Here is a 25728-nt window from a genome sequence, read left to right on the forward strand (position 1 = left end):
CATAGAAATGTATTCCTACGATTCAGTTATTGTTGGTTTCACTAATACTAATATCTCTATCACGTTCTTCTTCAATAAAGTGTGCGGATCGAGGCACAATTTCATTTGAGTGTAGGGTACAAAAAGTTTGAGTAAGGGCACTTCTTTTTTAGATTAAACTTTTGAAGTATTATTTAAGATTTCAAAAGAATTTTGGAAATTTGAGTTTGGCTCGTCGCCTATCTTAAATACTTTGGCAACTCCTTTGATCCCCGGTAATTAGGATTTAGGGAAACTACATTTCAAATAAATTTGTTCACAAAGTTAAACAATATAAAATCTGTTTTGTTGGATCACATGTCTAGCTATTCCCAATCGACTGGAAAATCGAGAAATATCAGTCAACCTTCCTAACGGTGCAAAAGAGAGGTAGGCCGGTTTGCTGGATGATGAGTTGGAGGAAGAGTAAGGCAGGGTGGTGGCTACTCTGGTGAGATAGCGCAGCGATATGCATGGCTCGGCTTAGGTGGCGGTTTAGTGGGCTCTTGCACATGTTTGGGCTGCCTAAAAGGTCACAAATGGTCATCTCCTCACAGCCCACATGAGGAGGATTTCCCAACAAATTCTTACGTGTTGGACAGGGTTGTTGGGTTACAATTTTTGCATGATGTGCTACTAGGCCTAGCCAATTCGGCTTGTCGAGCTGGCCCGAGTAGATCTACGCTCGGCAGAACGATCTAACATGCTAGAAAGGCCAACTCGGCTTGCGCTATTTGCGTAGAGGCTAGCCCGAGCCATACTGAGCCAAGGTGAGGTTGGGCCGAGCCCGAAAACGTTGCTTGGGGTTGGTGTGTGGGTGCTACTCTGGTGAGATGCAGTGGTACGCAGGGTGCGCGGTTTAGGTGGCCGTGGTTTGTGACAGTGTCATGACCTTAATAAGTTGCCCGCTTGATAGTTAACATAAGTTACAAACCTGACATTCGAAATGATCATTTGAGATCAATTGACTTCTCCATAGTCCACGGTAACATACTACTCCCTCCAGTTCATCAAAAAGTGACGTTTAATACATACATTTGGTCAAACATTAGAATTTTCGGCTACCGATATCATTCTAATGTTTGGATTGAAGAATTAAAATTCACATGCATGGATTTGCGTCCAAACATGTATCTTGAGAGTATGGTAATTTTGTTGGGTATTAACACAAACTAATGGTCAAAGTCACATCCAGAAAACGATGTCATTGTCCAAAACGAGACTTTTTTATGAAAACCAGAGGAAGTACAATACTGATAAGTTGTTTAAAAAGGTAACAAGACTGACATATATACATACTGCAAGAGATCTAATACATGAGCAAGTTTAATCTAACCTAATCTAGTTTACATATGGATGCACGTGCACCGTGCACGTACAAAGACACACGCACAGAGCAGAGCGCACACACACTGAGATAATAGTAGTACTATGCAATGCAGCAGCATTTGCATTGCAATTGATTATTCCTTCTATCCTAAACTATTAGTTCAAACTGAATTAAAACCACGACAACAATTTACGATCGGACGGACTACTCGAATACTCGATGACCCTACTGCTAGCTGACTGCTTGTCGAGTGTAGAATTTCAGTAGTGTGGCCTTGACCTGACATCGACCCTGGCGGACCTGTTGAAGAATTCGACGCAGTCGGCGATGGCCTCGTCGTAGTGCGCGTTCACCGGCTGCAGGTTCGAGCTGCACGACGACCTCTTGGGCGCCGATTCGCCGCCGCGGGAGCCGGGGACGACGGAGAAGGTGACCTTGTGCGGCCGCGGCGGGAAGGAGAAGAGCCCCACCAGCATCTTCCTGAACCCGTCCATCAGCCTGGCCGGCCACTTCGCCACCGGCCTCCCATGCTGAGACGACCCCGCCGCCGCTCTCCTCCTGTAGCTCTTCGCCTGCGGCCTAGCCATTATAGCTAGCTCCTCCTTGATGCTACTTTGCTAAGCTATTGGCTTATTGTTATCTGTGTTTGCAAGCTAAGTAAGGTTGTTAAGTAGACAGGTGTTCGCTGATGCATGCATATATGGTCCTATGCTATGCTTGTATAAGTGCCTAAAGGTGGTTAGTTAATTAACTGATGGGCTTTTTATAAGGGGCACTTAATTAACTTAGTGACCAAATGACCATTGATGTGATGGGCCAGAAGGGATTTTTCATGATACAATGTATGGGTTGTGTCTTTTGGAAATTTTAAGGCTTGGAGGTACAAGGATCCATGTGCAGTGATCATTATAAGAGGGGCCCTTCATTCCTTTCTGTAATTAACATTTCCTTCGATTGCCTTTACATTAGAAAAGAAAAGGTTTGTTTTCTGAGGAGTGTGATTGTTAAGTACATCGATTTCATCATGTCAAAATTTAAATTCGTCGAATGATCATCATTCTGCGAAAACTCTGTTCTCCGGTCTTGCATGGGTTGCTAGCTTTTGTGGGCAATGGCAAAGGTGAGAGGCAGTTGCCGGCTCCAATCACAGACTCACCTGTGGCGTTGCTGCCAAAAGAATTGTCCCAAGCCTTATTTTTGGCTTGCGACGTGGAAATCAGAGGCAACACGACGCCAGTTTAGCAATAGCTCAATTTTTTATTTTCTATATATACTACGTACCTTAGTATTTATTTTAATCACATTAAGGCAATGTTTGGGTTTAACTTAGCGTCTAGCAATGGACATGGTTAGATACGGGCAATGTATGATTTTTCAAGAAATCAAGTATAAATCACGCAACACAATTATTAAAATGCATGTACTCACCGTGTGAATTATGGTTGTGTGCATCGATCAATGCAGAGGCCGGAGATATTTCCTCTTTTTTGAAAGAATGTACCCGAATTATGGAAAAAATATCAACAAGGGAGGCAGGCAAGCACTGAGCGTCCATAGCTCCGAAGCAGTGACCCAACCCCCCCCCCACCCCCCCACCCCCCCACACACACACTCCCCCATGCCACGAGGTCTACCCTAAGCATTCCCTCTTTTACTAAATGTTTGAAGTTTATCTTTGTCTTATGTAAAAAAAATAAACATTGATCAATTTTATAGAAAAATCTATCAATACCTACGACTCTAAATTAGTTTATTAAATCCATCATGTTATATTTTTTCATAGTATACTTAATTATTTGATATTCTAGTTGTTGATGCGTTTTTTATATAAACTTGATCAAATTTTAAGAAATTTGACTTCGGATATTGATAGAACTTCAAATATTTAATACTGAGGTAGTATGTGCTTATAGGCTTATAAGTGTATGACAAGGTTTATCTATAAATGTCCCAGAAATGTTCATCGATAAATTCCGTAGGTGAAACATTCTTGATCCGGAAAAGGAGGAGGAGAGTAATTTGTTAGTTAGTCCTTTGCTAAACAATTATGCAGGCAGTACTAGTAACACCATGAACATCAATGATATGTCTCCATTGCTCTTGTTGGGAACTTTGGAAACATCCGACTTGTACATGAGCTAAACAATTTAACATATTGATAAAAATCCAAGCTAGTACGTACAGACGACATTAATTTAGTAAAATGCTCTTCTTCTAAATTCTAAAGGTGAATTAGTTAAAAGTTACGCAACTTGCGGTTGGCAGTAGCCAGGGGAGGTGACTCTAGCTGATAATGTTCACTAAATTAACTTTGGATGATAGTTTTTTTCCTAGTGAGTTATTAATCAGCGACAGACTCCATAAATTTGATCTTTGCATAATAGCAAATGTACCAACTTCATATATATGTATATAAGTGATCAACTTTAATTTAAGTAAACCCGGGAGAGAAAGTTATTTTGCATGCATGCATGATGCATCTATCTGTCTCTTTCGGCCGCGTGTACTTATTAGCGAATAGAAATATACATGCTTGGAGGATGCATGGTTACGAATAGCCTGAAGGACCTTTGCCGTTGATCACATATCTGCTTGTTATTAAGGATGAGCTTTTTACAACAAGCATATGTTATATTATACTTTAAGGGAGAAATAAAATATATGTAGTGTTCACTCAATCAAGGACACTGAAACATCTGTCAATGGTTAGATTCCGTCCCCCACTAACTTAGATAAAATTAAACATGTACATAGATGTTGCTGAGTGACACGACATGGAAATTTTCGTCAAAGATATTTAGTTTTTCGCCCTTTGTAAAAGGAAAATTTAGTGCTCAAAAATTTGTTGTACTGATTGTTTTTTTGTCGTTTGGTGCATAATTACGCGCAAATAAAAAAAACATAGAGATCTAGATGCATGATTTGTTTCGAAATTTTTGACACACTTCAAATAATGAATTTACTGTTCATGCAGAATGTGCTCGCGCGACTATTTGGTCTTTCTCCACGGAGGATGCACTTGTGAGTTGTGAAAAAGTAAGTGTTTCTGTTTTCTATTCAGATATCCATGGTGAATATATTTTAAATAAAAGTTACAAGATAATTGTGTAAAAATACTTTGGATGCCTATGCTTTTTAGAATTGCTCACTTTGCTTTTCTTAAATTGTAATTGTTTTCACCTTTTTGTCTGGTAAAACTTGCAGACTGCAATTGCTTTTTTTTTCCTGTCGAGGTAACAATTCTTATGAGGACACAGGCTCCAAGTTGAGGCCGTTCTTTCGGCCTGTATCTGTCGTCAAGCTCAGCAGAAGGCCCATATAAGCCTGTAGTTAGGCTTTAGGCCTCGATCTTTACTGGTATTGGATCCTGCAACTAGGCCTTAGTAGTGATATGATTTATAGGCAAAATATCCGATGAAAACCACCTCTACGGTGCAAACTGTGAAAACTTCATCGAAAAAGTTTCAAAAAGTTCTTCAAAAAATTACATATGTTAGAAAAGTGATGTTTTATATATATGCAAAATTTCAAGTACAAACTCAATGGCATTTGGTAGTAGCGAAAAAAACAGATTCTGCATGAATAGTGATCTTTCAATGTCTCACACTATTCAACGTAAATTTCTCTTTTTAATTTCTTCCAAATGATTTTGACTTTGAACTTGAAATTTTGAGGTTTGTAGAACATCACACTCCCAACATATGGTATTTTTGTAGAATTTTTTTGAAACTTTTAAACATGGTTTTTCTGAAGTTTGCACCGAATGAAGTTTTTCACCAGATACGCCGCCTCATTTATAATGCCATCTTTCCCTCTCGATCTGTATGCAATTCAGTAAAGGTGAATTAAAAATCCGTTTTCATGTTAAAGACTCTTATATCCTTTAATTTTAAACGGAGATTCTAAGTGCCCCACTTGGTCTTAGAGTACGGCGCTCTCTCGTCCCTACGATCTACCTTCTTTCCCTCCCGATCCCCCTCTCATTTCTGTATTCTTATTTTCTTCTCCTTCTGAAGTTCTGATGGTGGCTCCCGATTGAAGCATGGCGCAGGTGCGGCCCCAGAAACTAGAACTGGCCGTGGCCGCGGTGGAGAAGCACGGCCGCAGCGGAGGCTAGAGGGGGCAGAGCGGGCGCTGGAGCGCGGCAGATGAGCAGGGCGCAAGCCGCGACGGCGGAGCACGGCACGGACGTTGGCAGAGAAGGGCACGACTGCAGCAGAGGGTCGGAGCAGGTGCAGGCCGTGGCGAAGGAGCAGCGAGGGCGGAGCAGCGCGCAAGGCCGCGGCGGCCACGTCTGCTGTTCCTCCTCGGCGATGGGCAGCACAGCTGCGCTGGCTGGGGCGTGTGTGTGGTGGCAGCGCCGTGTGCTGTTCACTAGTAGTATGTGCGTCGTGGCAGCGTGATTGTACATTGTGGTGAGTACGGATTATTATTTAGCGAAAACAATTGTAGCTTGATCAAAGTGCTCGGTACTTTTGATTTGGTTATATTCTGATGCTTTGATCTGTAATGGGTGATTGAAGTTTGGCTGGCAGCGATTGTGCTACCAGTTTTTAATTTCCTGCATTGAACATCGAGATACTATGAACATGTTGGTCCATTAATGGACGGGAGTTTGCTCCTTTTCTCTAAAAAAATTTAGCTTGATTTATTCTTGTTGTTTTATTATGGGTCATCAATTTTTGTTGAACCTATTTACCACTTGTCATGTTGTTTTGTCATAGTTGCCATGTCACTTGATCTGTCGTTTGATCTTAATTGCCATGTCGTGCACTAGTACCTAGTTGTCATGTTGTTTGACCTAAATTGCCAAGTTTTTTGGCACTAATTGCATGTTGTATACTACCTAATTGTATGTTGTGTACTATCTAGTTGCCATTTTGTGCATCGTTATTTGTCATGCCATGTTTTGTAATAACATTGCTAGGTATTGTGCCATGTATAGTTGTCATCAGGGATGGAGCCATGAATTCGACATGAGCGGGGGCGAGTTGGGCTTAACGCGGGGAGGGGGGGGGGTGCTAAAGGTTTTTAATGAGCTGATTAGTAACTATTAAGTAAAATATAATTTCTTAGGGGGTAAGCCCCCAGCACCCACTGTCTCCGTCCCTGGTTGTCATGTTGATTCTACTTATCATGTTGTTTAACCTGCCAAGTATGCACAGGTAACCTGGTAAGTAGGCACATGTAACCTGACAAGTATGCAAGTCTAACCTGGCAAGTATGCACGTCTAACCTGGCAAGTAGCAAGTATGCACACCTAACCTGGCAAGTAGACATGTGTAACCTGGCTAGTAGGCACATGTAGCCTGACAAGTATGCGGTGCTAACTTTGTTTTTGCGTAGGGTTAACCTGACAAGTATGCATGCCTAAACTGGCAATTAGGCACTGGTAACCTAGCAAGTAAGCACATGTAATCTAACAAGTATATAGGCCTAGCCCTTTTTTTTGCGAAGAAGGGCTAGCTAACGTGACAAGTAGTCACATGTAACCTGACAAGTATGCACGTCAAGTATGTACACTTAACCTGGCAAGCATACACGGCTAACTTGACAAGTAGGCATAGTTAACATGGCAAGTATGTACAGTTAACCTGGCAATTAGGTGTGGATAAGACGGTAAATCGGCGTTGATAAATTAGCAATTAGTCACAATTAAATTTACATGTAGATACAATAACCGTGCAAGTAACACGGTTCAACTGACCATTAGGTGTTGATATGCCAATAGTAGGTGCGAATAATCTTGTAAATAGACATGATTGACATTACAAATAGCTATTGATAAGCCCATATGAACTTGCAAGTAGGTAGGTGTAAGTACACACAGAAAAACCAATTAATAAAGGACATATAATTAAACCAGCAAATATGACTTGCTCATTCATGTTATTTTGTGATTTTTGTCGGGTTCAAATCTGTACAAAATAGGCTTATTTATGTTGTTACGAACTGCTGTGATTAGTACCAAATGTTACCGTGCTTACTTCATCAAAGACACAAGTGCAACATCAGCCAAAAGGCTAAAGGGAGGGCAACGGGGCTGGTTCCTGGCGGCTTAATTGGTCGGACGTGAAGACCTGCTGCTTGCCGATCGGACCTGCGGAAAGACCAGACCTTGGGCCGTGTCTGGCCAGTAGTTTCCGTGCTTGGGCTGTTGCTGGGCCGTGGTGGGGGTTGGCTCGCGAGGGCACGCGAGAGCAGGCGCGCGGGGACTCTGTACGCTGGCGCCGCTGCGGCTGGTTAGGTGGGGAACGCCGCCGAGGAGTTCTGTCCAATTTTAAATCGGAAAATAAAATAAAAGAGAGGGACAAAACGTTTCTTGCGAGGATATTTTGGTGAACTTTGGAAAGTAGCTAAAAGAAATGTTCCAATCGTTGTCATTTTACGACCAAATATATTTGCTAGTCGCTGAATCTATTGCAGGTACCAGCTAGCTAGATATAGAGGATATTAGAGTATATAGGTGGGTTCGAATTAATCCTTAGTTAATGCCACACTTGATCTTTAGTTAATTAAGTGGTCGGCCTGGATAATTAGGTCTCACATGAGGATCAAGAATCAAATCCCCCAAATAGGGCGTACGTGCACTAGTTGCTCACCGATTTGCGCAACCTGGCCTGCCTTGCCTCACATTCACATGCATAAGCTGCTTGCGCACAAGACAAATTTCTCCCATCTTGTGGCTAGAATCTTTGATTTTCTGGATCAACCTTCCCGAAAGGCACCAACTAACCATAATATATGTAATCTTCTTAGCTTTTTTAAGGAACACAGTAGGTGAGTTTTTCCCACTGCCATTTATTAATTAATTCGAAAAGTACAACAAAAGTAGATTAGATCAAGCCAGTCCTGATATCTAGCCGAGTATTTCGCTTGGCTATATGGGACACCATTGCCATCTGATGCTCATAAATCTATTTCCACCTTTCAAATTTGGGTGCTTAAGTTGTGGAAGACCTTACTTTCTATGCAAATGCCCCAAGCTGCATTGCAAAATGCTTGTACTCAGACTCTAGAATCTAGAATATGCATGTGTGATCGAACCAGTTTTCCTGTTATGAGGATCAGATTGAAATTTGAGTGAAATCAGAATAACTTTATTCATCTGTTATATTCCGGTTTCACTCCACACCTTCGTCGGTCCTATTAGACAACCGGAATGAAATATTAATAAATTTGAAAATCTTAATACTCAAACTGAAGTGGAACATATCTTAGTGAAAGCAAAATCATGAATGGAATTTCAACTATTCAAAATTTGCTAAAATTTCACTCTAGTTCGATCTCTACATATTCACTTAGCTAAAAATTCAGCAATATATGCAGGGAGGAGCCTCAAAGCACTCCGCGTGACGCCACTCCTAGTTTTTCTTTTTTCTTTGAGTAAATTTCACAAAACCACGTTTTTTAAGTCAATTTTGTCGCGGAGCCACACTTAACACAAAACCGTCCGCAGAACCACACTTTTTGCGTCAATCCTTCTCACTTAACCCGAAAACCGCTTGTTTAGGTGGTTTTGCCTCAATCCTGACCGGTGGGCCCCACATGTCGTGCGTCACGTCAGCTCCTGTGGCACCCTCTCTATCTCTCGCTCCGCGCCTCTCTCTCGCTCGCCCGCCCCCTGGCCCGAGCTGTCGCCGAAGTTGGTCCCCCTCACTGCCGGAGTTCGTCCCCACTCGCTGGAGCTCGACCCCCTCGCCTCCTTCCAACAAGCCCCCCGGCTGCTGGAGCCCGTCCCCACGCCGTCGGAGCCCGTTCCATCCGACGAGGTACATGGTGCCGAGGCCTGCGAGGGGTAGGGGACACACCAGCGAGCTTGCACCGTTGTCTCACTGCCTCCTCCATGCGAGCATGGCCCACTGCCGCCTACGCGCGAGCTCCCCGCGCCGCCTGCGTGCGACCCCATCGCGACCGCCGCTGCCTCCGTGAGCCCGTCCCGCCGCCTCCGCGCGAGCTCCGCACGCCGCCGCCTCCGAGGGCCCGTCCCGCCGCCTCCGCGCGAGCGCACTGGCGCCGCCTCTGCGCGAGCACGCAACGCCGCCTCCGCTCGAGCTCGCCCGGACACCGGCATGTGACCCCATCGCGCCGCTTTGCTGCCTCCATGATCCCGTCCAGCCGCCTCAGCCCGCAGCTGCCGCCTCCGCCCGACCTCGCCCAGCTGCCTGCACGCGACCCGCTGCTGCCTATGTGAGCCCACCGCACCGCCGCCTCCTCCGCATGAACTCGCCGCGCCACGAATCAGGTCATAGGGACAAGCATCAGGGGAATAGAGCGAGGAAGAAGGCCGAGGAGGCTCACCGCTGATGTGTCGCCCAGACCCCTTGTCAGGATTCGGGCAAAACCACCTAAATAAGCGGTTTCGGGTTAATTGAGAAGGATTGACGCAAAAAATGTGGTTTTGCGGACGGTTTTGCGTTAAGTGTGGCCCCGCAGCAGAGCGGCAAAAAAAATGTGGTTTTGTGAAATTTACTCTTTTTCTTTCTGTAATACCCTGTATTATTTTTCAATATAGTAAGTAGAATACAAACCGAAAATCTCAATACGTACTCAATCCGAAGTAGAATACAAACTGATCGACTGGAATATATAGTGGTTGCCGATCTCCCAATCCCAAGGAATGATTTGCAAGGTTCGGGCGGCATCAGGCATGACTGCATGCAACACACATGTACATGCATGTGAATCAGCAAGTAGGCGGGTTAGTTTATCATTTTCCAGAGAATGCATCAAACAAGCAAACGACTCTCACCTCTGTATATATAAAGCCCATCATGGAAACCGTACTGAACACGCAGTACGGGAAAGAGAGAACCAAACCGACCACGAAGAGACCAAGCTAATATAAGCTTGACTAACAGCTAAACAGCAGAGACCACTCTAGCTGAAGCAGTAAACAAGCTCCTAGCTAGCTTGATCGAGCTCTCACTGGTTATCAGAAATGGAGGCCCAGATGTTCTTCCACCCCACCCCGGCCGAGCCCCTCAAGGCAGACATGCCCACGTGCATCCCAAGGCTTCGCGGCGGCGGCGGCAGCGGCGGTGCCCGGCGCCGGGCGCCGCGGAAACACGGCGGCGCTCCGGCACCGGCACCCCCAACGGCGTCGTCGTCATCGTCGTCGTCGGTGATGGACCGCGTCCGGGAGGCGCTTCTGCGGCTGGCGATGCTGTCGGCGGTGTCGTCTTCTTCGTCTCCGGCCTGCAAGGCCGCCCGCCTGCAGCCGCAGCAGCAGCAGCCGCAGGCGGCGAGGGCGCCGTCGAGAGCGGCGTCGGTGCGCATGAGCCCGTCTCGGACGGCGTCGGTGCGCATGGCGAGCCCGTCGCCGGCGTACGCCGACTCGTACCGGAGCGAGGCCGTCGACGACTGCATCGAGTTCCTCAAGCGCTCCGCGGCCGGCGGAGCCGCCATGCCGCCCATGCCCGCCGCCGCCCCCATTGTTGTCGCGGAGCCAGCAGTAGTAGTAGTGAGCTCGGCGGCGCGGCCATCTGAACCGATGTGATTTCTGATTTTCTTCTTTTTGTGTGTACATTTAATGGATGAGTGTTGGTAGGTTGTTGCATGTGTGGGTGGTTGTTACAAGCAAGCATGCATGGATGCATGTGTGTGATGTGGCCAGCGTCGTCGTGCATGTTGGATGTATATATGCAAACAAGTTTGTGAAAAAGTTTATACCTCACCTTGCCCAAGTGGCCGGATCGACTTTTATTTTTTAAGAGTCAAGTGGCCGGTATTTACATATGTTATCTCTGAGCTGCTGCTTCATGCGAGCTCTAGCGCATGCATCCATTTTATTCCTTGGAGGCATGTGCTTGTTTCAATCACTCATGCACCTAGCTATATAGGGTAGTGTTGGGACTAAGTTCAATTAGTTGTTGTGGAGAAAACAGTATAATGAACTAGTAAACTACACCAAATTTGGATTTCGATAAATGTGAACTAGACCCAGGGCAAAATGCAATATAGGGTCCTAAAATTTGAAAATTCGGATAACCAAAGAATGCTTTCACTGAATTAGATAAGTTCGATACATGTCATTTGTTGTTAATTAAGTACAAATGATGTGCACGTAGGGGATTCAGGGGCAGACCCAGGGAATTATTTTATGGGGGTCAAAATAGAAAAGATTGCTGGCCAGAGCACAAAAAATTCTTAAGTTATAAGGGATCTAAGCGTAATTTTTGAATCTTAGGGGGTCCAGGGCTCCTGATGGTCCCCCTGATTCCGCCACTGAGGGAACATTTGGGCGTTGATTGGACTTTTAGGAAGTCAGAAGCTCTCTGTCATTCTATCTAGGTTTTTTTTTGAGAAAACTGAATTCATTCAATTAATTGTAAATGCATACAGTCCTCTTGCCATATAGCAATTGCACCCGTCGGGACACATCCCCACTCAAGTGCCGGTTCCAGGCCTTCTCTACATAATCTAGCTAGCATATGGGCAAGTCCATTCGCTCTTCTATCTTCCTTCTGTACGATCACCTCGCTGAACTGATTGAAGAGGTCCCTTATATCAAAGATGGCCGGGGCCATCGTAGAGCGATTCATCCTTGTATCGGCCAGGGCTTGGATTACCCGGCTGCAATCACTAGCAAGGATGATGGGGAGGTGAGCGTGGACCACACAAGCTCGGATGCCCGCGAGACAGGCCAGGGCTTCAGCAGTAGATGTGTCCTGGCACTGCATAGACTTTCCCCAGGCCGAGAGGCCTCTGTGATCTCTGAGGACAGCCCCCCAGGATGTATCGCCAGTTTGGGTAATGAAGCTAGCATCAACATTCAGTTTTAGCCATCCCTCTGACGGTGGCTTCCAATGAAGGATGGATGTTCCATTCCGGTCCCTTTCAGGTTCTGGCTGAAAGCAACTATCGACCGCCTTCTTTCCCCCGAAGAGATCATCCATGATCCCGGTTTCTTTTTCCGCTGCCACGCCATGGAAGCTCTGGAGGAAGCAAGCAGAACCCAGAATTGTATATATCCTTACCATCCCCAAAGGTAGCATTATTCCGTAAATGCCAGGCTCTCCACCAGATCAGGAGCATTTTGGCTCGGTGGTCATTATTCATCTGACTTAGCCGAACCATAGCCCAGTCCTCCCCAATATCAGACAGGAGATGTTCTGGTGGTAACTCCCAGCTCTCCCGCATTTTTGCCCGCAGTGCTCTTGCCTTTGTGCGGTTCATCCTCGCATGGAATACCGTTTCATCCTCCGCTCCGCAAATACGACGGGTACGTAGGATCCGGGCATCCCTCTTATTTCTGTTCACTTGGACCGCAAGTGAGCTGGTGGCAAGTCAACCAAAATTTTGGAGTTTAGGGGCACTCTACTTTTGCAGATAGAGTCCCATAGCTTGCGATCACCGTCCGGCCTATCACTTGATTGTCCATTCCCACAGATTTGCAACGCGCACGAAAGGCCTAGGCGGTAGGCACTTTTTACCGAGAATTGCCCCGATTGCTCCATATGCCACCCCACATAATCATCCATAACTCTTCTGGATAAAGGAATTTTCAGAATGGTGTCAGCATCGTGTGGGAGAACCGCTTCTCTAATCTTTTGTTCATTCCAAGTATGGGTATCATGATTAATGAGTTCAGAAACCCATCGAATCTGGTTCTTCCAGTTCGGCCTGTCACTTTCAGGTTGCCGCAAGGCAGCCAGTTATCCCGCCAAATACGGACCTTTGATCCATCTCCGATCCGCCAAATAGCGCCCTTCTTCAGCAGCTCAAGTCCATGCTCAATTCCTTGCCACCCCGGTGACGCCTGCTGAATGAATGTCGTGTCCAGGAGCTTACCTGTGAAATCATATGTGATGTGTAACATTGGCAAGTGTTTTAGATGAAACATTGATGTGAATACTTTGGATAATATGGATATTTAAGTGATGACATGTATCTTGTTTGGACTTAGTGCTTTGCTAGTGGTGTGCTGATCCATTAGTTTCTTATGTGAAAACATGGCGTGAGTTGTGTGAAACTTACCCTGAGTCAAGTCGTGGACTTGTGCTCGTACTGGTTATTTGTGTGTTCGCTTTCAGGTGTTGCCGAAGCTAGAAGAACGTGGTCGATGACGGGATCGAGAGACGAAGCTTGGGAAGCTGAGGTCGAGAATCAAGGTCATGCGGGACGTTCGTGCGAAGGAACAATGGAAGTGAAGGCTACGATGATCCGGGAGGGCACCGGTTTGTCGTATGTTGTTTATACCGGAGATGTACGGTATTGGAGATATTCGATACGTGATGGTCGAGTTTTGAAGACATCACAAGAAGAGTTGATGGCATGAAGTGACATCGAGGTGAAGATATGTAGGTCCAGCCGTGGCTGGATGAGAGCTGTTTAAAGATTAAACAGTAGCATCATCAAGATGGCGTCGGATGGAAAAATGATCCACATGAAAGTTGTGCGTGTCGTCAAGACGAACAACTTTGCTTTTGGAGTCATCTCAATCTGAGGTCGTATGCGGGCTCCATGGGCAAAATACTGACCGAGACAGAGGAGTCCGTGTTGGATTCGGATTCGGTTTAGGGTTGCGAATTTTCCCTTATAAATAGAAGGCATCCTAGCTAGGATTTTAGCAAGGACGTGAGGGAACTCAAAGCTTTGGATCTAGATCAATTCTTGGAGAGTTCTTGGATGCATGGTTGCATCTTTTGTAATCGATCGACATCGTTGCAATAAAGAGATTCGTTGGCGGTGTCATCTCTGTTCTTCTCGGATCTTCGTGAAATCTTCGTGCTAGATCTTTCTAATACTTTGGTACAGGTTTGTCACAAGTTCATAATACTTTGCTGCAGGTTTATCACGAGATCAAGAGAAGATTGCGATTAATTCATCTTTCTTGTTATTCCTCGAAATTGGTTTTAGATTAATCCTCGTAACTTTCTGTCAGCTGTTACTATTTTGATCATATTTTTGATTGGTAAGTCCGATTGAGCTGATTCTTGTTGCCTTGGTTAGATAATTTTAATACTTTTCTTTTCCATACTCATACGTATTTTTTGGTTCATCCAATCAAAAGTTACGGCTGTTTTACTATCACGGACAGAAAGGTGATTTAGGGTTTGAACTTTCGGGAAAAGTTTTAATTTGCTTCCGCGCAATCATTCACCCCCCCTCTGATTGCCTATCTCGATCTCACATTACCATTCGGGTAATACTTGGATTTCAATAATTTGGCGCACAAGCTGTCCGGGTGTTCTATCAATCTCCAGGCTTGTCTTGCCAGCAAAGCTTGGTTGAAAATCCTCAGATCCCAGAATCCCATGCCACCGAAATTCTTCGGTTTAAGCAGTTTGTCCCACGCCAGCCAGTGCACCTTTTTCTTATTTCCCTCGTCCCCCCACCAGAAATTCTGTGTAAGCTGCATAAGATCCTCAAAGAGCCCTGCCGAGAACTTGAACACACTCATACTATAAGTTGGAATTGTCTGGATCACCGCCTTAATAAGTACCTCCTTGCCAGCTACAGACAAGTACTTCTCTGGTCGTTTAGTTTTTTAACAACTCGGTCCTTTAACGGTTGGAACTGCCAATTTTTCATTCGCTCCTCAGGAACCGGAAGGCCCAAATATTTTTCCTCAAAGCCAACATTCTGGACTTCTAAGATAGTGGCAACCGCGGCCGCATTGTCATCTCCACACCCATTCCCAAGGAGCAGCGAGCACTTGATTGGGCTGAGGAGTTGGCCTGTACCGATTTCATAATCCGTCAGAATAGATTTGACCACAGTAGCTTGGCCTGTATTTGCTTGAAAGAAAAGCAAGCTATCATCCGCGAAGAGCAGGTGAGAGATGCCAGGTGCTCGCCTGCACAACTTCAGCTCCTCAAGAAGACCCATCGTGACGTTTCTGTTAATACAGGCTTCTTTTCTTTTCATTTAGTCTTGTAATATGTTGATAAATAAGTACAGACACTTAATATAAACTTAGATTTGGAGCCTCCTAATTTTTGAGGGCCTGACTAGACCGGTCAGCTCCATCCATGTACTTCTTCCCATTTAGTGTTTTTCTGTAGTTTATTTTAAACAATAATCTGACAGTATTGAATCATGAAAGAAAACATAATAGATTGATACAACCGAAACAAACACAAACATCGAAGATCCTCGATTAAATTAAAAGGTCCATCACGATACTTTGAAGCCAATTTCTTTAGTTCCACCACCCGTGTCTTGACGTTCATCCACGTGTTCGGTGAATATATTGCAGAGTATCATACTTGCACGAGCTGAAAAAAGAATAAAAACATGAAAAAGACAAGCTTTGAGCATGCGAGAACCAAATTACTCCTCAGATATACTAAAAGCCTACACCATGGTGAGGGCACCAATCTTCTAAACAACATCATACCCATTGACGCCACCGTCAAGAAACACAAACCTAACAGAAAAAACAAAACTAAATGTCAGATGTTGATTTTTAATTCCTCTTTAAACGTCAGACCGATTATTTGAACCGCAGGAGGATTTTTCCATGGTGCTCCGCAGCTTCTGTGAGTTCTGTCAAACGCGGTTTCGTTTGCATTTGCGTGCAGTGTTCTAAGCCCAGCGATGGAATATGGGCCGGGTATGCCCAGGCTTGCCTAAGATCCCAGGCAGGCTACTAGCCGAGGCCCACCTCCGTAGGAGGCAACGAGAACATGTCCTCGGTCATTTGGGCTTCCTCCTACTTGTTTCTATTTCTTGGATTTCCCCAGGACCATCGATAGGGCCACTCTGATGGGCCAACTAATTTCTTCCGGAAGAAATCTATCCCAAAGCCTGCACTACGGTGCTTAATCCTAGACCATTTTGAAACTAAAAAAGAAAGAAGACTATTTGAAAACGGTGCATGATTCAAGTTAAACTATTTCAGAAACTAAAGTTTTGCTTTTTGATATGGAGGATTGCATAGACGATTGCAAACCCATCTTGTTAGCTAGTACTCCGGCCATGAATGCAGGAGCTTACTACATTGCTCCTATGTGACTGTGTAGGAGGACCATGAGCTAGGGATCAGCTGCATGCGTTCAGACTTCAAACAGGTGATTATTCAAAGGTTTGTGCTGACGTGTCAGACTGTACGGCCCAAAGAAGCCGGCTGGAGTGATGGCTGATGATCTGCCGGCCGCAGCCGGCAGGTGATCGAGCCAATTAGTGTGCTGGGCCACTGGTGGGCGCTGTCATCCAGCCAAACATATCCACGGTAAAAATTGGACCCACGATGGCCACAATTTCAGATTTCTCATCCGGACTCTGAATCCCAGTTGGGAGTTGGAACTGACGATAAAGCTCCCTTTGCTGTATTTCTTTTTCTGCGTGAAGTCTACTTGATTAACCGAATGTGTATTACACTCGGAAAAACAAGTTAACATTAAATTCGTATACAAAAGATTTTTCTAATGATATATTTTTTTCCGCGAGTAAATGATTTTTTTGTGACATATAACTTATATTTTATCAATCAAATACTAGGTGATTGGTCTTATAAATCCATATGCGTGGGGACATATACTGTGGGGATTATTAATGGATTAATACCACGTGGCAAGGATGGTTGGCAATCCCAAATAAATGGTGCCATCGCTACTGCAGCTATGTTTCGGTTGACCTGTGGATCCATGGGATCAATCAAAACTTGGTTAGTGTGTCACATTAATTAGACTGGCCCGCGAGACTCCCTTCGCAATAGTAATTTTTTTCGTTAGGAAACAGACAAGATTTTTTATTTTTTTTACCGAAATCAAACAAGCTGGGTAGGACATTGGCACATGGAGCATTTGCAAGGTAGCGATCGACTACAACAGTTCACACATGATCGATACTAGGCATTAATTGCACATACACGATTTCCGGCTTCTGGGGATCAACAATTTGTCTCAGCTCTCTCACACACTCATGACAACAAATCTTAAGACTAGACATGATGATCATACATAAGCATGAGACAAAGCAAAGCCAGCTCATAAGTTGCCGGCCCCAACAATAACCTGCAAAACAACAATGTAGCCTGAGTTAGTACTGTCTCCATTTCTAAATACAGAAAGTAACAGACTTGTCCTATGTCAAATATTTTTATTTCGATTAATTTTATAAAAATATCAATAGTTAGAATATCAAATAAGTATAACATAAAAATATATATCACGCTGAATTTAATAGAACTCATTTAGAGCCGAAGGTGTTGGTAGATTTTTTTTTTATAAACTTGGTCAAAATTTAAGAAGTTTGATCTAGAATCAAGATAAGACTTATTAAATTTAGGAATGGTGACACAAAATTGATACCGTTAGCGATCAATTTAAAAATTGGTACCGTTTTGATACCGTTAGAGATCAATCAGTTTAAAAGTCGTTGCATACATTCTCTGGTTGTGATTTTTGAAAGAGGACATTTTCATCCAACATGAACATTCCCCAAATAAAGTATGGAAAATAGGTCAAAGCATAAGTAACAAGATACCAATCGGTGGTAACTCCAAATTAATCAAATCACATAGCCTATTGCTAACCACCATCGATGTTGGCACATAAATAAATCTTTAGGCAACGAATCCCACGACTTCATGCAGCCTGACTCCACATGCCCTTTTTGCCCCGGAGTTGTAGCATAGACCACGGGTGTTAAAGAAAAGGATCCATTTAACCCGTCAAACCGTCCTAGACAAACATTTGTATTGCTCCGATAGCTAACGTCACATGAATAGAAGGAAGTTGAACTAGCTAGCATCTTTCAAGCAGGGTTGAACACCCCCTAGCATAGACTAGCACGGTAGCACCACAAGGTCAACATCCAAGGATTGACCATTATTTATTTATTGTGTTATAAAAACGATGTAATTCCATACTCACGCCAACAAGAATATGCAAGTGTAGAATGCATGAATTTATTATAAGCCAAATGTAAAACAGCAGATCTAGGGTTTTCAAAAAATATTTACATGGAATATTTTATAGTCACTCCGATTCATATTAATTGTCTCAAATTTGCGTGAATTTGGATGTATTTATGTTTGAAAAGCGTCTAGATACATGTAATATTTCAAAAATTAATATGGATCGGAGGAAGTATAATTTTTGCTCATATTTTCATAAAAGATCATACATATCAATTATAAACAAAGACAACACATATATGGTGTTCTCATAAGAATAAAAAAAACTAATACATGATCTGTAATATAACACTTTGAGTAATCCAAAGGTACACATGTGTGAGCATGTGCTCGTGATGGTGTTTTTTTTTTTCAAATGTCAAAACAATCTGAAAGGAAATAGAGATATAAGCGCCCGACTCATTTGTATGCTTGTAAAAATTTCCGGAAAAATACTTGGTTTTGTGCTCCTTTTGTGCTCCGTGATAAGAAGCTAATTTCATGGTTGAAATCTTGTTTCTCTAGTGTACCTTTGTTGTCAAAGCGCAAATACCGAAATACGTCACCTTTTGGATAAACATTTATAAACAGGTAGGGACATGCATGAACATTTATATGGATTTTCTTGATATTTTGCACTCTTAATTTTTTTTCCACATGCATTTACTGTTTATTTTAAAAGCTATTCCGCTTTTTCTCTCATGGTAGTGTCTCCTGCAACTAGGAAAAGGTGCAATTAATAGAATTATTTGTTGACACCCATGCATATATATATGACCCATGTGTAGTTGACCATGCGATCGAATAGACCCGGCCTGGCGGCAGAAATTTGGTCAAAAGTGTGTCAGCGAGCAACGATGTTATATCGATCGGCCACATCTTGCAAAGTTGAGATTCTTGCTGTCTCCCCATGGATCCGATGAAGTGATGACATATACATCTGGCCATGCATGCATGGTTCGATGCAGAGGAGAAGGTTCACCTACTCTTGAACTTACAAGAATCAAAGCAGATGAGGTCGGGCCCTACGTACTTCGAAACCAATAATCAAACCCAAGCTCTAATCATGATGCATATGGATGCCTGCCAGTGTTGTACGAGTCATAGATCCATTCTCATCCATATATAGATCCTTGCTTAACAAAAAATCTGGTGTAGTGCAAGATTTTTTTTTTAACATACACCTGGCTTTACTGATTTAAAGACAAGATTATAAAGAGCAAATAAACCGAAACAAACATCGGCATGCAACAAAGATGCCTAATAAAAACTGAAAGTTACGTCAAGACACTTCCAAGTAAGAATTCTAGATTTTTTTTTTGTGGGTAAAGTAAGAATTCTAGATTTGTCACGCGCTTCTTCATATTTCTCCGTGCCTTTGTTTATGAAATTGCAGACGTCCAGACCTATGCAAGCTGAACAAACCACGCAAGTTGCTAATGGTCTTAAGTTGTTATGAGGTGTTCATCTCGAATTAATGGTACAAGGTAAGACTATTGAACGTTCTGTACGCGGGAGCACGCATATCTTGCAAGTCAGGTTCTTATACCACCGCTTCATCGATCCAACCAGGAAGAAGGCCAAAATAACACCGTGAAATGCACTACCCGCAGAAAAGAAAAGAAAAAAAATTGAAAATGCACTAGCTTCATGGAGACCCCGACTGCTTTATACCAAGCCAAGTCAGGTTCTTATACCACCGCTTCATCGATCCAACCAGGAAGAAGGCCAAAATAACACCGTGAAATGCACTACCCGCAGAAAAGAAAAGAAAAAAATTGAAAATGCACTAGCTTCATGGAGACCCCGACTGCTTTATACCAAGCAAGGATGGAGACGGGAGACATTCTCTCCAATGCCAGAAATCATTTTGAATGAAAACTCATAAAACAAATTACACAGACTCGTGGCTTTGTGGCTTTCAGATATTGATACGTGGTTCCCTCATTTCCGGATTCCAACTTGGGAATCTGAGACAAGAGAACCCTGGTGAAATCGGAACTCTAGCGGCTAGATTTTTTTTGTGTGCCAAGATTGACCGGTTATTCACATATGAGATGAGAAATAATTGTCTTGATCGACAAAGCTGCTTAAATCAATAATATACTCCCTCCGTTCCTTTGCACTAAAACAACGACAAGTATTTAAGAACGGAGGGAGTACACTTGAACCTCAATCGATTATATATCAATTCATATCTAGCTCGCAATAGCATACCAGTTTGCCCAAATGGCAAATGCTGGAGCCTGGAGGTAGCTGTTGAGTTAAGACAGACAATACATAAATTTCAACACCAATAGCTCACAATGACTGGTTGGTAAAAATAGAGGGAAAGAAATCTCTGGACTGAGATATAATCATAAACGATACTTACTGCAAAGTTGATCCAAATTACTAACAAACACTATCTCCATTAGAATGTACGTAGCACTACTAGTATACATGCATGTATAGAAGCAATCAAGCAAGAACTTGTGAACTTGTACGTACTGTTCTTTGTGGGCGAACATATAGCAGTATACATAGCATGTAAGCCAAAAACTAACTAATTAACGCGTACGTACAAAATTAATCAAATCACACTTACTCCGTAGTACTGTAGTTAAGTACAACAAAAGGTATATATCGATAATACAGTAGAGTTTTGTGTACGTGTCAACATGAGGGAGCTGCGACACGGTAGATGACGACGAAGCAGGGCAGGATGGCCCTCGGGTTGGCGACAAAGAGCTCCTCCATGCTCCCATACGCGCCGCCGCCATCCTCCTCCCCGGCCACCGAGTCGAACAGCCCCTCTTCTTCTCCTCCGGCCTTCCTCACCTGCCCCGCGATCACCCGGCACACCAGCATCGCCCTCGCGCTCCCTGCCCCATCCCCGGCAGCCCCGGCGCCCTGATGCGCGCGGCCGCTGCTCGCCGTGGTGCGCACCCCGAGCGCGTGCTCCCCGGCCCACGGCGCGAACCCGTGCCGGATCGCCGCGCACACCCCGCAGCACTCGCCATTGCCAGAGGGAGTAGCCGAAGCTGATTGGGGATCTGTATCGTCGGCGGCGGTGGTGGAGGAGCAGAGGGAGGAGGAGCCGGCGAGGCCGAGGGCGCAGGAGAGGCGGGCGGGGTGGAAGCGGAGGAGCTCGTTGCCGTCGGCGGCGGCGCGGGTGGTGGCCGCCGTGGCCGCGCGGCACCGGGCGCGCACGGCGTCGCGGTAGGACTCGAAGCGGGCCACCGTGCGGGCCGGGTTGTGGACCTTGAGGATGCGCTCGATCTGGCACATGGCCGCGCCCATGCCCACGGGGCTCTGCCGCTGCTGCCGCCAGCTCGACTTGAAGATGATCTCCACGATGTTCCGCCCCGAGTCCTCCGGCCCCAGCTCCGACACTGCACGACACCATCGTCATCAGAAAATTAGCCCATGGACATGTATCTTCATACGTGGTAAATCAGTTCAAATACAGACATACAGTAAGCCTCTGACTATTGACTAATCAAATTATATATGCTGCTGTACTAACTATAAATAGTTTTGGAATCTGGTACACTCAAGGTACGGACTTTGGGGAAATGTGAAATTTAAGTTGGCTAAATCGAACTGTCTGAATTTGGACTTAGAGGGAGTAATTTTGCTCTAGTTAATAAGCTAGTTGCTCAACACTGAACTCCGGCTAAATTAAACTGCTACTCCTATCTGAATTTGGAATTAGAGGGAGTAATTTTGCTCTCGTTGAACCAGTTGCTCCACTGAACTCTAATCACACCTACGGCCATTAATCCCTCCAAACCAAAGAAGGCTGATTAATCAAATCATTGGAGTATCGATCACCACTAGCAATGGAGAAATCGAAATGTCGAGCCAAGAACAATAATCTCACAACACCGACAGTGCACTGAAATCCAGAAAAGCACCAACACAACAACAAGCTAGTATTAAGGCAGTGTGGGCTTTTGTCCTGTGATCCAGGACACTTTTAATCAATCAATCGTCCTAAACAGACGAAAAGCATGTATAACCAGTACAAGTACATTTAACACACATCCTGACCCACCTTGCAGCTGTGAGCCTGTGACTGTGCACATCACATTAATCGCCTTCATGAGACAAGCATGTAAAATGGTCCCATCCATGCAGAGTATGTTCATGTTTCACTTTCAGTGGATGCATGCAATTTCTTCTTTTTCATTCAAGGAAAGGGTAGATGCATATTCATGCAGTTCCAATGTGCTACCAACCACTATAAATTTCAGATACTGTAGCAGCAGCAGCAGGTCCTGATACTTTTCTAATATTGTAATTAGTACTCTGCTCATTCACATTACTGTTGCTTAATTGGTTTCTTGGTTGTTGGTTGATTAATACTACTCTTGCATGCATGCCAACACTGGCTTGCATGGGACCTCACTTTTAGTGTTCTGTGTTTCAAAATGTAAGAGGTACTAATAATTTATAATTAGCCAGTCATGTGGTGGAGTATCCTACTCCTGCATGCATGCCAACACTGGCTTGGCTGCATGCCTCGCATGCATGCTTAAAGATACCATCACCATTGATTAACCACTAAGCAAATTCTAGCCTCCGCCTTTGCCAAATGCAAGCAACTGAGGTGTACATACATGGGCAGACAGGTAGATAGATACCCTTAATTTGTTATTGTTACCGTCCAAATACTTTAATTAGGCAGTGGTTCAGATATGTGCACAAGACAGTAGCTTCCTTGCAACCCACAAAAGACAAGAGAAAAGAGGAGGAAAAAAGGGTAGGGGGTTAGCTTTGATGAGCAGGCAGCATCTTCCTAGCTAACCCACCCCACTCTTCCTTCTTGTCTCCTCTCACACACATGGCAACAACATGGATGTGGCAAGAAATTGCTAAACTAATCTAACCACTAAAAGCACTCGATGAATCTAACATAATCAGTAGTTACCAGTATTGATTTGGTATATATTGCTTTAGTGGGAGGGTGCCATGCCATATCATTTAACCATGATTAGCCCATCATATTGACCAAAGCATAAACTAATCAGCTGGCTAGTCATAGTGCTACACAGATCTCTAGACCCTCACTTGAGATTTTGCACACCCAACAAGCAAAAAATATCACCATCACATGCATTCCTGATCTTGCAAGTTCTAAATTAAGTGCAAATTTATGTAACAGTTAGCTAATTTACCAGAAATTTATATGAAGGAAGAAATTTCATACCGGCATGGCGAATGGCCAGGTGGTGCTCCAAGCTCTCGGCCTTGGTGAAGACCTCGCCGCACTGGGAGCAAGGGCACAGCTCCCTCGGCCTCGGATACCGCCTAATTAATCCATAGTAAATCAATCAACCCATAATCATTAGATTAGATTAGTGGCTAACGACGACACGGACCAGTTAATTAATGATGGAGGTGAAGATTAATGGGAAAGCTCAATTAACCAAGTAAGCAGCAGGCACCTTGAGACTGGCTCGACGTTGATGGCGCGGCACTCGTAGCAGCCGGAGAGGCCCCTCAGCGACGAAGGGTGCCCGCCGGTACTGGACGGGGTCACTGAGCGGTGGGTCCGGCGAGAGGAGCGGTTCAGCGGCGCGGCGGAGGACGCGACGGAGGAGGCGGAGGCGCCGCCGTCGATGAGCACGTCGCGGATGGAGCACAGCGACGCCCCGCAGGCGCCGCCGGCACGGAGACGCGCCGAGGAAGAAGATGCGGCCGGGTCGTGCACGCGCGCCGCCGCCGTGGCGCTGCGGCAGCTCAGCAGGCTCTTCAGCTGCTCCCACGAAGACGACGAGGAGGAGGAAGAAGAAGACGCCGCCGCCTTCTTGGACGGCTTGGAGTGGTGGCGCTGGTGGCTCTTTCCGGCGGCGCCGAGCTTGGAGCTGGCATCCATGGCGGCGGCGGGGCTCTTGATCTTGGAGGGCGACGCGGCGGCGCGGTGGCGGCTTCCGCTAGTACTAGTTCGTGCTGCTGGCGGCGGGGTCGTCCTCGGCGACGGCGACGGTGGCGGCTTCTTCTTGCGCTTGCCGTGGTGCTGGCGGCGGCGGTCGGAGGTGTCGGCGGCGGAGGCGGCCGTGGGAAGGAGCAGAGTGGAGAGCGCCATGGATGAAATGGAATGGATCGAGCTAGCTAAGCCAAGCTAGTTATGTGCTCTCTGTTCAACCGGCCGTAGTGCTTGTGTTTAAGAATTGGACGGCAGGAGCTGAACCTATTTAAAGGCCTCTCTGCCTGCTCTACTCCTCTCTCCCACTCGGGACCCCCCGCTTTGAACGCAACAAATGATTAAAAACGAAGGAATTGTATGTTTATTATGTCAAAGCAAAATTCAGGCAAAGCAATAAGAATACGCGGATTATTTACAATAAGTCGCATACATGGACGATGTTTGGATGCTTCGGAGAAATGTTCAAGGAAATATTTGTTTTCTTGAGCGCAGAGAGAAAACGAGGGAAGGTGTTTAAAAGTGGTGCTATGCCTTTCGCTTGTTAAAAGGGAACCAAAAAGATGGGCGTTGAGCTAATTATTGAAAGAGAAAAAATCCTCGAATAACATGTGAATGAGTCGGGCCCGTAGACAAAACATTGATTTTGATGATTAAGAGACCACACCAAATTGGAGCATTGAGAGAGGACTTGATCAGGGCATTTACAATGGACAAGGGACGTGTTGGAAGAAACGCTTTGTAGAGTTAAATTGTTTTTCCTACATGTGAGATAAGCAAAGGTGATTACGTTGGGGATTGATTAGGCACCAAATAGTACTCGTTTTTTCAGCATCATAAGACACCAATGCTTAACAGGGGGTAAATAACGAGCACAAAATTGAATGACCTAAGCACCTAGAGAAGTTGACCGATATTAATTACAAATACGTGTGCTTCGTGACGCGAGTTTGTTGTCTATTTCAAAGCTTACATCAACGCCTCGTGGGTGCATACTCTAGTACTCGTCAAACCACTTCATATTAGAAATTCTTCAAGCGTTATAGTGTCAAATAAATAAATTCATCTTTTAAACATGGCCTGAATCAATGGCCAAAAAAGAACAATCAATATTCAATTAATCACATAAGAAACATTGTATTGAGAAATATTTCAATTATCATAAAGATCATGGTAATATGCGTGTGTTAGAGAATGCAAAATAGCAGAAGTAATTTTTTTTAAAGACAGAAGAGTTACATGAAAACTTCAGGAATATTTCTAGAATGCTGGAAAACCTGGATCTGCAAATGGAGAAAAGGGCATAAATGCAACCTGAGGCCCAGGGTATGTATGGGGTTGCACTAACTTGAATGAGTAAAATGCACCTGAGGTACCTATTTTTTCGCGAAGGTGTCACGTAGATCCTTAATCTTTAAAAGTGCACATTTAGGTCATCATTGTTTGGTAAGTGGTTCATTCCAGGTCCCTCACCTGTATGCACAGCTCCGGCCACATGACGTGGCTGCCACCTAGGTTTTGGGCCCACACGTCAGGCGACGACGTGGCACTGCCACTTAGGATTAGTGACATCTGCATGTATTAAAAAATGGAATCTTTTTACCACTCTTGCAGAACTCATAT

The 25728-nt window shown here is 44.6% G+C and overlaps 2 protein-coding genes across 2 annotated transcripts; one reads left to right on the forward strand and one right to left on the reverse strand.

The window, feature by feature from the left end:
• The first annotated feature begins 10142 nt into the window (after nt 1-10142).
• On the forward strand, nt 10143-11024 carry LOC100828657. The gene has a single exon (XM_003580925.2). It carries the CDS (start codon nt 10290-10292, stop codon nt 10845-10847), a length of 558 nt encoding a protein of 185 aa, XP_003580973.1. The 5' UTR covers nt 10143-10289; the 3' UTR covers nt 10848-11024.
• Nucleotides 11025-20548: 9524 nt separating this feature from the next.
• LOC100828959 lies at nt 20549-24628 on the reverse strand. Its single transcript, XM_014895406.2, has 3 exons — nt 23627-24628; nt 23389-23489; nt 20549-21568 (listed from the first exon to the last, which is right to left on the reverse strand). Exons 1-3 carry the CDS (start codon nt 24265-24267, stop codon nt 20850-20852), a joined length of 1461 nt encoding a protein of 486 aa, XP_014750892.1. The 5' UTR covers nt 24268-24628; the 3' UTR covers nt 20549-20849.
• Between the last annotated feature and the right edge of the window lie 1100 nt (nt 24629-25728).

The sequence above is a fragment of the Brachypodium distachyon genome, chromosome 5, assembly GCF_000005505.3.
Source record: "Brachypodium distachyon strain Bd21 chromosome 5, Brachypodium_distachyon_v3.0, whole genome shotgun sequence".
Classification (NCBI taxonomy): Eukaryota; Viridiplantae; Streptophyta; class Magnoliopsida; order Poales; family Poaceae; genus Brachypodium; species Brachypodium distachyon.